A 16,458-nucleotide genomic window follows, 5' to 3' on the forward strand; every position below is an offset into this window, starting at 1 on the left:
CCTTAAAGCTCAGAAGAAAATCCACATGTACCAAACAAACCAGGAGTGTTTTTGCCATATAAACTCTTTTAAATTAGCATTCCAGTTAGTTAGCAGGGGAAGCATGCAAACTAGTAATAAAACCTGGAAATGTTTCAACTCTTACAACTTTCAACTTCAAACTTCAAGCAAAACTAACTATTGGAACAGGTAAAATGGGAACACAAACATCAACTTGAAGCAACTTTCTGTAAGAGGTTACACTACTTTACTGAACATCTTACTAAACTGAACTGTAGGAACATCAAGGTAACAAGTTTAAGCTCTTCAAAGTCTTTGTTGATCAAACGCTTTTGAGTACTGCTCTTCCTTTTCTGAAGTGATGCGCCCGTCTCTCCTGGAATGGAAGAGAGAAAAAAACATGTTTCTAGATAACAGTTAAAATGAAGCAATGCAAGTTTCACAAGTATCTCAAGACATTCTGTACACTATTTACTGCCCTCTGAAACTGTCCAATACAGCTTCTGTATTTCTGCTTCAGAGTACAGGTGCCTAGTTCACATGTCAGTCCTTTTAAAAGAAAGCAGCAGCAAAATCTTAAATGAAACATTAAGACCCTAATACATAATAAGTTGAAGACCACTGAATATAATCAGAAATTCTACCAAGACTGAATATATGTAGCAAAGCTTCACCCACACATGATGACCAGGTAATGTCCTGGACTACAACTTATTAAGATGTAGACAATTCACATGAAGTATAAAAAACATCCACAGTGGGTATTGAACTGGCGGAAGAAAACCAACATTTGAACTCAATATCCTCTAAACAAGGGAATATATAATATCCTCTAAACAAGGGAAAGTATAACTTGCTCTCCTTTCAGCAGTTTGTTTTTGAGGAATTATTTGCCAGTCTTAAGCTCTGAACATCCAAGAGTTCACTGTTAGGCAGATTTAATGCAGTCTTGTATCAATTCACTTAAATCCACTGAATCCCATCTCAGCACTTATTTCTAGTATTAACCAATTGAGAGCCAGCTATTCAAAAACATCTGAGCATGCACAAAAAAGAAATCAAATGGAAGTACGGAAATATATCCCTCTGCCTTTATTGCACCCTGTATGTTGAAAATTTTAAGCTGGTTTTAGGGGTAAGTTTGCTTTCACCACATACCTTAAAGTAGTCTTCTTGTGATACAAAGGTGTTCCTCAGACGATTCTCAGGATTAAACAGACAGGACACTACTGTCTGTATGCTCCTGTCCACAGACTTCTGAAATACAGTTATAGATGCATCTACAACACTGATTTTATCAGTTGCCCACTTGTGCAGGTCTCACAAGGTTTATTCTGCATTCAGGATTCCTCTCAGTTCTCTTTTCCTGAGCTCTTCCTTTGAATGCTGTTAACTAGTATTATTGCCCTGAGTTATTCATAATGGAAGTTTTTAACAGTGGCATGCCAGTTGCTGTGGAAGAGGCTGACACACCAGAAAAATTAAGTCTCTTTCAGAAAATGGAATTTAGAGACACTGTTGGCCAAATAGAGGTAGCTTTCCGCACAAGAAAGCGGAGATGGGAGTAAAAGACTTCGCCTATTCAAATACTCTGAGACTCAAATCTGTGTAAGAAAGGAAGAACTGCAACCCAACACTCCTCCTTAGGTATCTGCAATTTTCCCGTAATTCCCAGCAGATTAAGTCAAACCTGGTCACTTCGATGTATTCTACACATCCCTCCATTCTACAGACTAGTACTAATAGTTTCAGTAAAGCAGGAGAGGCTTCTAAAGTTGTATTCAGGAATCAGTGGATTAAACAGGTTGAAGTGGTGACTGTAACCTTCATTTCTAAGAAATGCTCCAGAGGACCTCTGCACCAAGCCATGTAACCCCTTACCTGCAAATACCTGGGAACATGACTTACACATCAACAAGTTCTAAGAACGTAAAGAACTTACCTTTTGGGGACTGTTACTAGACGACTGTGTGGGCTCTGGAACAACACATTCTGTCTGTACAAATTCTGGATCCTCACTGTAGTGATAATTGACTGAAGTATAAACCTGCATATTTTTAAAGGCAGTATTTCAGCAACACTAGAAGAACATGCATAGCTGTGTTGTCATTGGTTCTCACCTATCCACAAGCTATGTCAACTTTACCCTTTCGATACTTTACAAGTGAGGGGAAACAGTATATGCTGACCTATTTTATGAAGACATTTTTAATCTCTTTCACAAAAGGGTCTATTCTAATAAATGTCTTTCCTCCCCAGTGTAATCACTTGAGAGTTGCTCCCCAAGCTGCTTCTTCCATGTATGGGTTTTGTTGTCAGGTGTATTGAGCAATGAACGCATTTACTGAAGATACTGAAAATTCAAGAAAACCAGCAGGAACTTTAAGATATTCATCAGTAATCAAACAGAAAAGGAAAAAGGAAAATATCTACTACTATTGCCCTTCCAAGAAGCTGTTTTCCTCTATACTTTAACTCAGCTCCTTGCTTGTATGGAGGTTCCTTGTAAAAAAAAAAAAAAAGTCTAGAAACCCACAAGCACTTTTACAACTTCTTCAAAACTCCCCTCTTCCCACTGTTTATAATGTGATGTCACAAGCAGCAACCTAGTATAGTCTTACTACAAGAACCAAGAGAATGGCGAAGCAGTTACCATTCATGGAATCATCCTTCCAGAATGACTAAGTAGCCTTTAAAGCTATTTTTAACAGGATCTTAACAGCAACAGGGTTAACCATTCTTACTTTTTAGGGACTCTTTCCCTGGAAGACAGATTTACCCAGCCTTGGCAATTGTTTTCAGTTTCTTGCAGCATCATTCTTAAGGATGTTACTTGTAATTATACTCAGGAGGCACCACAAGGCATACTAGTTGACACTCCCCAAATTCATTCAACACTTAATTGTAATTTCAAGCTGATACCATGATATAAGGAAGCCTGTATCAGTATCAGACTACTTCTGAGCAACATCCCTAACCATGAAAGTGAGCATCTATCTGACCCCACCACAACTACTGCATTCCACATATGATCGGAAATGGTCATTATCCACCGAACAGATAGGTGTAACCATTGGACTGAAGGCTGAAGTTTCCTACCACTTCATGTGGGTGTTCTCTTTTGAGTCTGTAAAAATATTTACAGATGCTTAACCAAGTTCTAGACTAGCTGTTCGCTCACATAATCAAGCAGAAAAGTCTACAGGAAATGATTATGCACACCTGCTATAAAAACTCTTTGGATTGCTATCATTAATTGTTAACTCTTGGGTTTGGGGTAGTCCTGTGTGGAGCCAGGAATTGGACTCAGACTCTCGCCCCTTCCAACTTGGGATATTCTGTGATTCTGCAGCACAGATATTTCATATTCCTCAGATTCAACAAACGTTATTTCAGACCAACAGGGTAAAACCAGTATTTCAGCTACTTCTAAATTCTTTCTGGTCTGTTTCTGACCCCATTAAAGCAAAGATACACCCTCACTAATAGGAATATGGACTTCCCACAAAAAAAGGCTGCTTCGCTGCTGAGAAGCTGAAAACAAAGCTTAGTATGCATGATTTGAAGTGGGCAGGAATAAAATCTAAGAGACAATTGTCTAACAAGCGCAGGCAGCAATATCTGTACAAAGTTCCATTTTCTACATTGCTCCTCACCACCCCCACTTACCTTGTATACAGTCTATACAGATCTACTGGGAATTACCTTGGAAGTTACTAGCTCTTAGTAAGACAATACTAAAAATAAAATACAGTATTATACCTGAGGAACACAATAATACATAAATGCTTAAGTTCCAATGACAATCCTGCTAAAGAAATACTGTGTAATTTTCCTCTTCTAAATGCTACTTACTTGAAGTCACAAAAAACAAATAATTTCTTTAGAAGCCATCTGCACAATCTACAGCCTGTAGCATCCTGGCCAACAGTTTGGAAGCTCTCGAGCCAAAAAACAATATTGTGAAAATGAATATTTTTAAGTCTTACAAATTTTCAAAAAATTCAGAATAAGCAGCAATATTTCATAGATCTTAAAAATAGATTGCATATCAGTGTTATTTCTCCTTGTTTTTTTTTTCCCACAAAGAAAAAATTATGTCCCATACTAAAATTCCAGGTTTCTGTGACCAGAATGTATGTAGTAAACCATAAAACCAGTAGTTCTGTTCTGCCATACATCTCCTAAGCAGATACTGTGTCAGCAGAAGGTTCTGAACAACTATCTAATGTCAGCCACTACAGATCTGCATAGACCAGATTCCACGAAGATCTGGAAAACAACATGACATTTTAAGTATGAAGCTGGCAAAATACTGTGTTAATTGTAGACTTACCGGAGGCATAATATAATTTCTTTGCTCCCCAGGAACCCATTGTGGTTGAACCTTAAACAAGAATTAAGGAACAGTCAACTTTTACCTATTAGTTTCCTAGTAGGTAATATAGTAGAGTTACTGCTCAATAACAGCATACACACACATTTCACATCTTGATTTTTAATCCAATGTTAACTAACAGTCTGTAAGGCATCAAGAATATGAACATCATTCTTTCATAAACTTATTGCCACTGCAGACTTTGGCACAACCATGGAAAGAACCACAAACCACAATGTGCTTCAACAACAGATCATGGATAGTAAAAAAAGAAAAAAAAAATCAGATAATACACATGGCACCTGTATATTGAGTACAGGGTAAATGCCCATTCCTGGACAATCGCTCTCTGCTGTTAGTGTATTTGGCATAAGATTGAAGTCTTACCATCTGAATTAATCATTCTTTAGAATCAAATCTTGCCACTGTTCAATACTATCAGCACTCATTTAATGACATGAAAAAGATCTGTTTAATTCCTGTAAAAGTTTTTTTTTTTTTTTTTTTCAAATCATCTATAGCATTTAAGATTCCCAACAATCCTTCTGCTCCAACTTTAAGAATTACATACCTGATAGTTGTAAGCTGGCTGATATCCTACAGGAACTTGCTGCTGTATCAATAAAGCTGGGGAACTGTATGGATATGTCTGCAAATAGATTTTTTTCAAAAAAACAAATTTGAAGCAAGATAAAAGTGGGATATTTATAAACATGTTTATGAAACTGGTGAAAAATATGTAGTCACTTAAATTCCTGTTTCAGATTAGCTTCTTTTTTAACGCACTCCATGCATTACAAGAATCCTATACGAGTCAGACTCTGAAGTGTATTATATAGCTAAAACTCCTAGATCTGTGTGTACCTGATCTTAAGTCACTTGAGAAATATAACTATTCCCATAAATTTTCTAAAGCAGACCTGAAACAGACCATTATTTCATGGCAGTTGAACTACATCCTGAAGATCAGTTTCTTAGAGCCAAAGGCAAGTATTAGAACTCAGACAACTTCCCAGCATTTCTTTGCTGCAAATATTTTGACAAAATGTTAACCTGAAACCTTATCAGCTTCTTCAGGGAATAGTTAAAGGTACATTCCAGCACTTAAGAGAATTAATTCCTCCTACACTGTTTCACTTCACCAAGCCTAGAGAATAGGCAGATGCGCTAATATCAAGTTCTGACTTGAAGTGTATTTGCAAGTCATTACAGCTTGTGCATTCTTAATCGTTTCACAGAAAACATATGGAACAGAATCCATCAGCTTGTAATTAATATTGCCCCATTACATTGCCACACAATACAGGGTTAATAAGTGCTGAGACCATAACCTGGAACACCTCCTACTTATATTTTCAGTACAGTACTCAGTCTGCCTACACCTCAGTAGGAATGCTTATCCCTTATCCCAAAGGGCCAATGAAGTTATGTCCTGTAGACATTGTGTTATGGCATCTGCTGTGACCAGCGCAAGCGCCCCTAATAAAGACAGAAGTTCTAAAACAAGAATTTATTTGTCAAGGAGGAAGATTACCACAGCCATTTTCTGGTTCCGTAAGTGAAAAAATGCACTTTAAGGCTTGCAGTTTATTTTGAGGGAAGGAAGCAATACAGTAAGTATCTGGAAGCATTTGGTTTGTGAAGTTGATCCGTGACAAGTAACAAGACTACTGAAGAACTGTTAATTCGCTCCTGTACCCTCACCAGTTATTTTCAAAATAAAGTGTGTAAACTCCCTGTATTTTGTTTCATGACAAGATTGCTTCAACGAGTAAATTATTTTCAGGGCTGTTAGCATTCTCTTAAAGCAATCTTAAGTTAGGAGCTACTTCACTAGGAAAGGCAATACAAAAATGAGCAGGTAGGAGAAGATTGGCAACTCAATATATATTCCAGAAGTCAGTATGTTTACATTTTCAAAAACACTTCACTTAAACACGATTCCAAATCAATGGCATGAATAGTCTTACCTGTACATACTGAGTTAAGGGGCTCACCACAGCTGGAGGCTGCATGTAGGTCTCTGTACTTTGGTTACCCCATACACTATGGAACTGCGGTGCAGGAGGATTGAAAACTAATGGTCTCGGTTGCACATAAGAACCTTGTTTTAAGGCAAAGAAAAACAAAGCATTAAGACATCTTATTGAGTGTTTCATTGGTTAATTTGAATTCAAGTTTAACCGTTTTGACTCAGATTCAGCTCTATTAATTGTATTACAACTTCAGATAACATTACAGGTTGTGCTGTGAACTTGAGTTCATTCTTATCATCCAAACTGTACATAAACAGTGATGCCATAAAATTCAGAACTGAATTTTAATTGTAATGTATACACTGCATCAGATTAAGAAAAATACAATTCTTGCAAATCCTTTATTATATAATTAAGAAAAACTAAACTTGTAATCTAACTTCATATATACTTACACAAATTTTGTTGTTTTCTAATTGCTGGTCCCAGTTTCAGCTTTTTGCCATGGAAGTTGATTTGTGACTGAAAAATAAGTTATTCCATAAGCTAGGGATTCAGTGAGGTGGTTGGTTGAATTTTAAAGAGACTACTTCTACTCGACAGTATCAGCAATTCACACACAGGCTCAAAAAGCCTCCATTCTCCTCTTCCCCTTCAACAGCTTACACCTTTTATCTTTAATTCCCTGCAGTCCTCTCACCACACCCATATGTCTACTCACAGACTTCCCAAGCCCACTATTCTGCTACCTACTACTTTGAAGATACGCATTAGTAAATTCCAGCCTTCATTTGGTTTTACACACAGTAAGTACATTGAGGCAAAATAAAACAGAGCCTAGGTTCTCTGGAAACCTATTTACATGGCCACTTACCTTCCTTCCCACAAACCTTCACTTTCACATTAAGAGCTGTTCTCCTAATATTAAAGGAAATAGGCTAAGCACTGCTGTTTACCTGCACTTGACCATAGGAAGCTTTCACATGTTCCTGCAGAACATCCTTCATACTGCTTTAAGACTATTTTGCCACGAGCATCTATGCAGCACACAGACTAATCACTAGTGGAAATGAAGTATGGTTTACACGCTCCTCAAGTACCTGAGCCCAGAAATACCAGCTTTTGAAAGGCTTTCAGAAAACATAGCTGGAAGCACTCCTCAGTAGTCAGCCAACACTTGGAGACATGCAACTTCTCATTCTGTAGGTTCTGTCCAAATGCTAGCTCACACTGAAGGCAGGATTTCAGACATTCAATGATTAGTACTGTTTTGCCAGCACATCATCTTGGATTACAGTGACAGTTGCAAGCAGCTTCCCTTCCCCCAGAAGTCTGTATTCTTCAATGAAACTGCTTGGCTTGAAGCCACACATTCCCTGGTGGGTGCAGACTGAAATGGCCTTACATCATCCCTACACTTTGAAGTCTATTTGGACTGACTGTGGAAAAGGACCTGTACAATTTCACCCCTTCCATGAGATTGTGGTTTATGGTTTAAGTCTGGCATACAGAAAGCTGCTTTAGTCCATGGCTTTATGCAGATTGTTTATTCAAGCGCTCATGAACTTCTTTACATGGTACTTTCAAAGGAGAACCCACCTCAGGTGGTTCTCCTTTATCTTTTTTGCCAAAACAGTGACAAGCAGCATTTACCTATGGAGGTGTGAGCAGCACACGCTACTTAAAACAGGAACTCAGTTATAGTTCAGAGGCTACTCTGACATAGTATCATTAAATGCTTTGACAGTAATGAAAGAATTGTTTCTCTCCAATTAACAGTCTAATTACCAAACACCGAAGTCAGTATTAGGTGCAGATACAGAGAATTTAGACAAACCATCTCACGCAATACTAAGGATTTGCCTGCTTCAGAGGAAAACAGTTCGTAATTTACCTAACACCACACTAATCTTTTTCTCCAATTTCTGTCTTTATTTCATTGTTGATTGTAAGAATAATCAAAACAGGACTATTTCTATCTCACTTATTCTGCCTATCTGATCATCTCCTCATAATGAGATCTAGAATAACACAAGTCATTGGTAGGAAAAAGAGGGGAAGTGTTCCGAATCAGTAGTGTTATCAAACTTGTTTCAGTTTTTTTTTGTTTTGTTTTTAAACTCCTGCAGTCCTAGTCCTGTTGTGCTTAGAACCCTGCACCCCCCTTTCAACCTAAGCTAAGGAAGCTCTTGGAACACAGATCTCCCCCTCAAAGCAGGAGGTTCCACACTGCACACGGGTACAGGTTCACCATGGACCACAGCAGTTATAGATGGAATTGGCTCTGAATCAGAACAGTTCAGATACTGCCAGGTCACACAAAAGTAGGGAGCAGGGCATAAATACAGGTATCCAGAGCATTTCTAATCACATAGAAGCTCTGCTGCGTTCATTCACATAAAGCAAGGAGAGCAGTCTGTACAGATAAGGCCCACAAAGGTTTATCAAGGTGATCTGTGCACATGCCTTCAAGCTCCTAAAGTGTTCACTCTTCCCCTTTCATCATTCACTCCAGGAGTCAACATCTATAAATCGCTATCTGTACATGCTTCCTAGCGACAGGGCAGTAACGGTTATTTGTACAGCTTGTACACCTGAAATTTGCACCAAATAAAACCAACCACCAGCCTCTGGGTTTTCTTAGACCTTGGTTATAAAAAGTCTCATCAGTGAGTACTGTGAATAGAGTTGCACTGAAGGCTCTGAGACTTAGTGAAGTGCACACAGAACATCAGCAACATAAATGACCCAAATGATAATACTATTCAAGAGGCCTCTGCAGAGGCTGCTGCCTCAAGAGCAAGCATTCTACACCAATCTAAAATAAATGTAACCCATGTTAAAAGCTAGGGAGTATTCTCAGAAAGTCAGGTGTTTGATACAGCAGTATTTTTGTCATCACACCATGGAAGAACAGTAAACTTCAGAAGTCTGTTAGTGAGAATTAAGAACATCCTGTTGGAGTTTCACTGACTTTCCCTTTGGACAAAGGTGTTCTCTCTTCACCCTGAGGAGCTGTATAGCCAGCAAACACAGCTGAACTTGTCACTGAAAACTCCATCTGTGCCTGGCATACTTATCAAGGGTTGTCCCTACGATCCCCTTCCCTGTCTGATAGCTTCAGAAACCTTAATAAGAAGTTGCTCAGCCTTCATGGACAAGGGAATTTTATGAAGTAAAAATTCCAGCGAAACAAAACACTGAAATGTTATTTTCAGTTATTGCACTCAGGTTGGAAAGGGAGATGGGAACAAAGCTTTGCCAGTTGTTTAGAACCTACTAAAATCTACCAGAACCACATGAAAGTTTTACCTTAGAAGTGCTGACTAGCTTAACTATTGTAAGCTTTTAAATATTTCTCCAATACTAAGATCTAAGCACAGACGGGCTGTAACAGTTCTATCCCTTTATCTCCTGCACAAACTACAGGGAAGCCATGACGTGTTAGCAGTTGAATCTCGTAGCCTAGCAGGCTTAGAAAATATTTGCACACCAGGTAAAGCCCAAATGCATGAATACTGTAAAAGAAAATCATTCTTCAACTGCTGAGACTGCAATAAGAAACTAATGCTGTGTTTCCTGTATTACTGTTATTCCCAATGAAGCTCACAGATCTGTGTGTTTGTCATAAGTAGAGTTTTATGATAATCATCCAATAAAGAAAGCAAGCAGCTGAAAAACATGAGGCTTTCAACGCATATAAGCAAGTAAGAATGACTAGGAAGAAAATGATATGAGACTTCAAATCACACCAAGGCTAGGACTACATTCATTTTCTTTCTGACTTATATATTTAAGACCATACTGCATCAGCAACAGATGTTTTAACAAGTCTACTTTTGGGGCAGCTCTAATCTTCCCTTGCCCTAATTTACTCTATGGGGTAGATGACCGTTTCCCCTTCATACAGAAACTTCTTCATACAATTTAGATAAAAGGAGCTTACTTCTACTATTTTCTGAACATCCACATTGTCCAGGAATGATACAAATCCATACCTGAAAGCAAAAACAGGTAATTCAATAACGAGCAGCTAAAACATATCCAAGTCTAACTTACTTGAACAAAACCAGTTAAAAGCATTAACTATATGCCAGGTTCATTAAGTATCTTCCAAAATATCAGGTAGGGCATTAATGTTCAATAACTCAACATGAAAAGTGCATTTACTGCTGACTAACAGCATACGCTACTGGGCCAAGTGAAAGGAATTAAGTGATAGTTTCTGTAACACTATGAAGTCAATTTAAAGGTTATTCTCCCATTTCAGTTACTCAAATGAATGCTGTTGTTGACAACAACAAGTGTTAATTTTCTGCTAACATCAGAAAGTTAAAAGCTTCTTTAATTATTGATGTATCAAATTTTGTATTTAGTGCAGAGGTTTGGATGAAAGGAGGCACTACAGGGACAGTGGCACCAGTGGGGGACATGATTCCAAGAAGAGGCTTTTGGTTTATTCCACTAATTTATTCCTCCCTAGTTTATATCAAGCCTGTAATATGGAAATAGTTACAGAGAATTATAGGAAGAGTAGTGTCAGCCAATGGAATACACCAATTCATTATCAATAATCTGGACATAACCGCGCTAACTACACTTTGGAATACTCAAAGTCCCTTGCTAATTGTCATTGACAACAGTATTTTCAGCTCATTCATTACTACATATCATATAGTATATATACTACTACATATATGTAGTAGAAAGACATGCAACTTTTTGCAATCCGCTCATAGAATCAGAAGATAATTGAGTGGTAAGGACCCTCCAGAAGAAGTTTCCCTCTCAAAGCAGGAGAAACTTCAAAGCTGTGAGAGCTTCCCAAGAACTCAACCAGGTAGGGTCCTAAGCATCCTCACTTTAAAGCTATTTAAGACAGACCACTAAGTTTTTCCGTACATCTGGTCAGAATCCCCCTTGCTCTAAGCTTCTACCATCTCTTCGTTTCACCCTTCACCTGAAGGAGTTTGGTTCTTTAACTTATGCCTGAGCACCCAAAGAGTGCAGCAAGATTGCCCAGAAGAAGTCTACCCCTTCTCTCAGTCAGTGCAGCATCACCACAGCCAACTCTCTCCAGATTGTTGTTTAACTACTACAGTCAGACGAGGCAGAACTTCATCCTGTGAAAGAACAGCCTGCACAAGCATTCTGTGAGCTTCATGATTTCCTTCCATTTGTTAAATGACAGTAAGACTATTTTCCCTGTACAGATAGGCTGGAGACAAATCTGACTATCCTTAAGTATAAGACAATACAGATTTAGGGTCAATCTAGATTTACATTTTACTGCTTTATAATTCACTGCAACAGAAAACTACAGCTAGTGTTAAAAAGGCTTAAGCATTTCAAGTGTGTTGCTAAGTATCTGCTCACATTATCTGTTAGAATTACACCCACATACGCAGCAACTATCCACATTCTACTCACCCTTTAGAAACACCAGTCCTGTCAGTGATTATTTTCACCTCTTTCACAGTACCATATCGTTCAAAGTAACTCCGAATTTCTGCTTCATTCATCTAAAAGAAACAAAGTCTTGAACTCCTACAGACATATTCAATTGTTTAGATTTAAAGCAGGAAGTACCGTTTTTAAAATCAATCTAACTGTTCTCAAAAAATAAGCTTATTTGCCTGTTTCAGAATTATGATACTGAAGTTCTGTAAGATTATTAGAAGACATGCGTAAAAAAAATCTTTAGGTCAACTCCAAGAGTTAAATTCTTATTTCCTTCTCACTAAAGTGAATTATACACATTTAAAAATTAAAAGTATATAAATACCCTTATATCGATTCCACCAACAAAGACTGTATTTGGCATGATTTTTCCTTCTGGTAAAACATATCCTTGACAGGTTGTTGACAAATTGGTATTGTCCTCTGAGACACTTGCACACTGCGCTTCTGCATTTGCGGACTGAAAAAAAAATTAAACAAGTATTTCAGTCAGGTTATAGTACACTTCTAGATAGGGCTGCCACTTCCTATAGATACAGTTTGAGATCACCAATATGAATAGCACCTTTCCAATTACTTAAATGAAGCAGAGTTGTATCTACTGCAAATAGAATATTCATCTTGACAAAAGTTCAAAGCATCTCCAGAGTTTTAAACCTCAACTGTAGACCCAAACCATGCTATATTAAGTAGTCTTGCCCAACTAGAAGCTTCATGACCAGTGTTGCCACTACCAGATACGTACAGTGAAAACTACAAAATCATTCATTTCAGAACTTCATAAAAGTCCTTTCAGAAGTAAACAAAACAACGTTAAATTCTTTAGAGACACAATCCACTGTGGATTGATTACGCAACAGAGCAAATCCATCATATTCCTGGTCACAGGTTTCAAATGCTCAAGCTTACAAACTTATGCAAGGCTGTTTCTACACTAATTCCATCTAATGGAATATTCACCATCTCATAAAAAAGATGTAGTGAATTTGACTAAAGAGGAACATGAACTACAGATTTGTTACCAAGCACTCTACACCAGAGCAGGATGCAAAGCATTCATTACGCATAGGAAAGAACCGCAAAGAATGTAAAGACTGTTTAACTACAGTTAATGATGTGCTTGGCATACCCAGACTTTACATGTACCCTTTCAGCCTGAAAAGGTGTCACAGCCTTAAAGTTAAGGATTCGTTCAGTGCAGAAGAAAGAATGTACTGAATTACTGTTTATTGAAGGAACTGTTTGTTCAGACAAACGAGCAATTCCATTTCTTGTAATGATGCTACCAAGATGTGTTCCAGACTCTGCCTAAGGTTTGAAGTGCATTTCACAGAAGTATTTACAAGGACTGAAATACAACATGGGCACCTGAAACTTCAGCCCCTCATCTTCTCTCCTGAATGGTTCTAGCCATGCTCTCCCTAGCTACTAGAACAAACTACTCTGACCACCTCAGTGTTACTCATCCCTGTATATTAATCCATTTTAAAACTTTAAGCCTTTCCTAACAACTCCACTGGTGTGGCATTATTCCCATTACAGATATTCAGATCTGTTGATTATGTAGCCATAGTTATTGATGCTTTGAAGCCTAATGACTTGCAATAGCTAGCACCCAATTTTTCAATGGAACAATTTACATGTTCAGTGGAATTGTTTAAACTGCAGCTGCAAGCGATGAGTATACACTTTAATTGGACACCCAGTAAGGGAATGAGAAACTACAAGAACTAAACCATGTGGCACATGATTCAACCAGCAATTAAGCAAAGCCAAAACCAGAATTTGGCCCTTCAGAGGTATGATTTCAGTGACTGAACCAAATTAGCACTACACTATCCCTGGAAGGCAGAGGTGAATCAAACCATCTCTTCTCACTCCTCCAACAAGTTCAACAGTTCCCAGTTCGAATTAAGCTGATGTAACTCCATTTTGCAAAAAGGTTAGCAGTAAGTGAACACTTCTTGACCTTGTTAGTGTTTGGCTATTTTAGACAACCAAATCAGCCTCCTGTGCTATCAGGCAAGCACCAAACCCACCTCAGAACCAGTGGACACAGAAAGTGAAATGGAAGAGACCCAACCTCTTGTGAGAAGCTAAAAGCCATTAATTCAGTTCAATACCATCTCAAAGCTAGACCTTAGAGAGCACTGAGTTCTATCACACCCAAGATACCATCCTCATTATACTCCTACATCACTATGCTTTATACTGCCGAATTCTCAGAAGTTCTGTCTTCCAAGACCTCTGTCTACCCCCCAGCAAATTTGGAGACCACGTCTTCCATTGTTACACAGCAGCACAGGTTGTGTAAGATTATTTCTACTGTTAACAGGAAAAAGGCAGTTCTCCCCCATTCCTTCCTTTTGTACCAGGACAGCTCTTTCTACCATCACACAAGGAACTGGATCTGACATTTCATGGGAGAAAAACAGTTTTCAGACACATCCACTTCTGATCCATGCTAGTTCTGTAGTTATGAAAACTCTTGTTCTGGCATGAAAGCAGCACATGGGCAAGAACAAAGCAAGATGATAGCAGCAGACCACCTCCTTGACTATGCCCACAGCTATAGAGCATTTGAACTGAAGTCTTGAGACCACAATTCTACAGCAACCTTAAGCTGACCTAACCATTGCCTTCTACTGTTCTTTCTTCCTGGATCTGTTTCAGCGACCAGGGCCAAAAGAAAGTATTCACTTTACTGTGTAAATTCTCTAGCAATCTCAAACAGGGAACAGCTCACAGGCACCCAGGAAAGCCAGGATCACCACAAGAGCGTGGGGTCAGCATTCAGGTACTACTGATAGGCAGTTCAGAGACTGCCTGGGCTGACATGGAAGCACATCATTGTTTTACTATCTTATGTAGCCTTATGTACACAGTTGTACTTTTACACATACTACAGGCAAGGAGTGCTGCTGCTGATTCAGTGTCCGAAGATGAACCCACTTCCAATTCTCAGAACTGGGAGAAGGTTGGAATAGGGCTGAAATTGAGTTAGGCACCCTGAAGTTACAGCATTAGCTGAAGTGACCCAGCCACTCAAAAATACCTCAAGTGGGGATGATCTACTTCATTCATGAGGTACCTTGGAAAGCTAATTTTGCCATGTGGAGAGACTCAGCTGATCCAGTTTTCAGCCTGTTGGAACTCACTTTTTCCCCCTTTCCCTCACACCAAGGTGAGGTTAACCGATTTACCCTCCACCCTGTGCTAACAGGTAACAGCTGAGGTGGGCTACAAGCATCACTCCCACGTTTAGGGGAGGTAAAACCTTTCCCTGTCGGGCACAGCAGGGCAGCTCCCTGCCGTCAGCCACCCCGATCCCAGCGGAGCGGGGCCGCCAGTTGCCATGGCAGCGCCGGGCACAACATGGCGGCGGGGCCGGCGGGCAGCAGGGGGAGCCCTCGGTCAAGCACTGCGAGCGGAGACAAAAAAAAAAAAAAAAAAAAAAAGAACAAGCCTCGAAAGGCGCCAAGTCGCGCTTTTAGGGTGTCGTCGAAGCGCCTGGGTTACAGTAGCGAGCGCCGTTCTTCGGGTAAAAGCCCGAAAAAAAGGAAAAAAAAAATCGCTTGGGAAGTACCAACTGAGGGTTTCAGCCGCCCGCCCCTCGCGTCTTCCAGCGGTGCTAATTAAGTTCCTCATTAACATACCCCCATGGAGGACACTCAGAACCATTCACTCAGGGCAGGGTTCTCAGCTCCCAGCCGCAGCACTCGCCCGACTGCCCCTCGGCCACCCCGGGGCTCCGCTGCGGGCAGCCCGTCAGCAGCTCCCCCTTCACCGCCTGGCTCCACCACCTTCACCGCCTCCTCCGCCCACACGGCGGGCTGGGTCGCACAGAAGTTTCTCGAAGACGCGAGGGCAGGCAGTAACCCGGCAGGGAAGGAGCCGGTCCCCAGCCGAGGGCGTCGAGCCGAGCCCTAGCGGCAGGACGGCCGCCACAAAATGGTGGCTCCCCGCCGAGCCCTCGCCTGATGGAGGACGCTGCCCTCGCCCCCCAGCACAGCCCCATCTCCCTTCTTCCTTCTAGAATTAACCCCCCGCTTCCTCAGGCTTCAGAACCTTGAGGCTCTGAAAAATGCCGGCCACCTCCTGGGGCTGCGCTACCGCGGCTGAGGGCATCCCCGCGGCTCGGCCCAGCAGGGACAGGACCGGGCGCTCCACCGCCGCCGCCATGCCCCGCCGCGCCTCCCGCACCCCGACAACGGCCGCGGCCCCCCGCTCCTCCCCGGCCGCCCCCCGCCACTCACCATCCTGCACCGGAGCCGAGGCAGCGCCCACACACTTAAAAATAAAAATAAAAAATAAATAGAAGAAACACCGACGAGGCCGAGGCCTATAACAGAACAAAAATAATAACACCAACTCTTGAGAACGCAAACACCGGATCAACCTTTTTTTTTTTTTTTTTTTTTCTTTTCTTTTTAACAGGGGGGAGAAAGGCGCAATTCCCTCAGCGCCCCGCTCTTCCCCTTAAATACCCCCGGGGGGAAGGGGCGGGGAGGGGCCGCCCCCGGCCCGCAGCGGCGCCGGGCTCGTGGGGCCGCAGCGCTGGCGGTGTGAGGGCAGCGCCCGGCCCCGGGTGGGGTTGGGGGTGGTGAGGGAAAGCTGAGGCGTTTTAGCCACATTTTCACCAGC

At 40.7% G+C, this 16,458-nt stretch overlaps 1 protein-coding gene across 1 annotated transcript; it reads right to left on the reverse strand.

Annotated features, from left to right (window-relative positions):
• Window positions 1-322: 322 nt before the first annotated feature.
• DAZL (deleted in azoospermia like) lies at window positions 323-15,476 on the reverse strand (the record flags this gene model as incomplete). The annotated part of the gene is made up of 11 exons (XM_082755341.1): window positions 323-376; window positions 1,159-1,257; window positions 1,943-2,047; window positions 4,337-4,387; window positions 4,950-5,027; window positions 6,349-6,482; window positions 6,810-6,876; window positions 10,301-10,352; window positions 11,785-11,876; window positions 12,140-12,274; window positions 15,471-15,476. The coding sequence occupies 11 exons, from the start codon at window positions 15,474-15,476 to the stop codon at window positions 323-325; spliced, it is 873 nt and encodes a 290-aa protein (XP_082611467.1).
• Between the last annotated feature and the right edge of the window lie 982 nt (window positions 15,477-16,458).

This window comes from Aythya marila (assembly GCF_965140915.1).
Source record: "Aythya marila genome assembly, chromosome: 2".
Classification (NCBI taxonomy): domain Eukaryota; kingdom Metazoa; phylum Chordata; class Aves; order Anseriformes; family Anatidae; genus Aythya; species Aythya marila.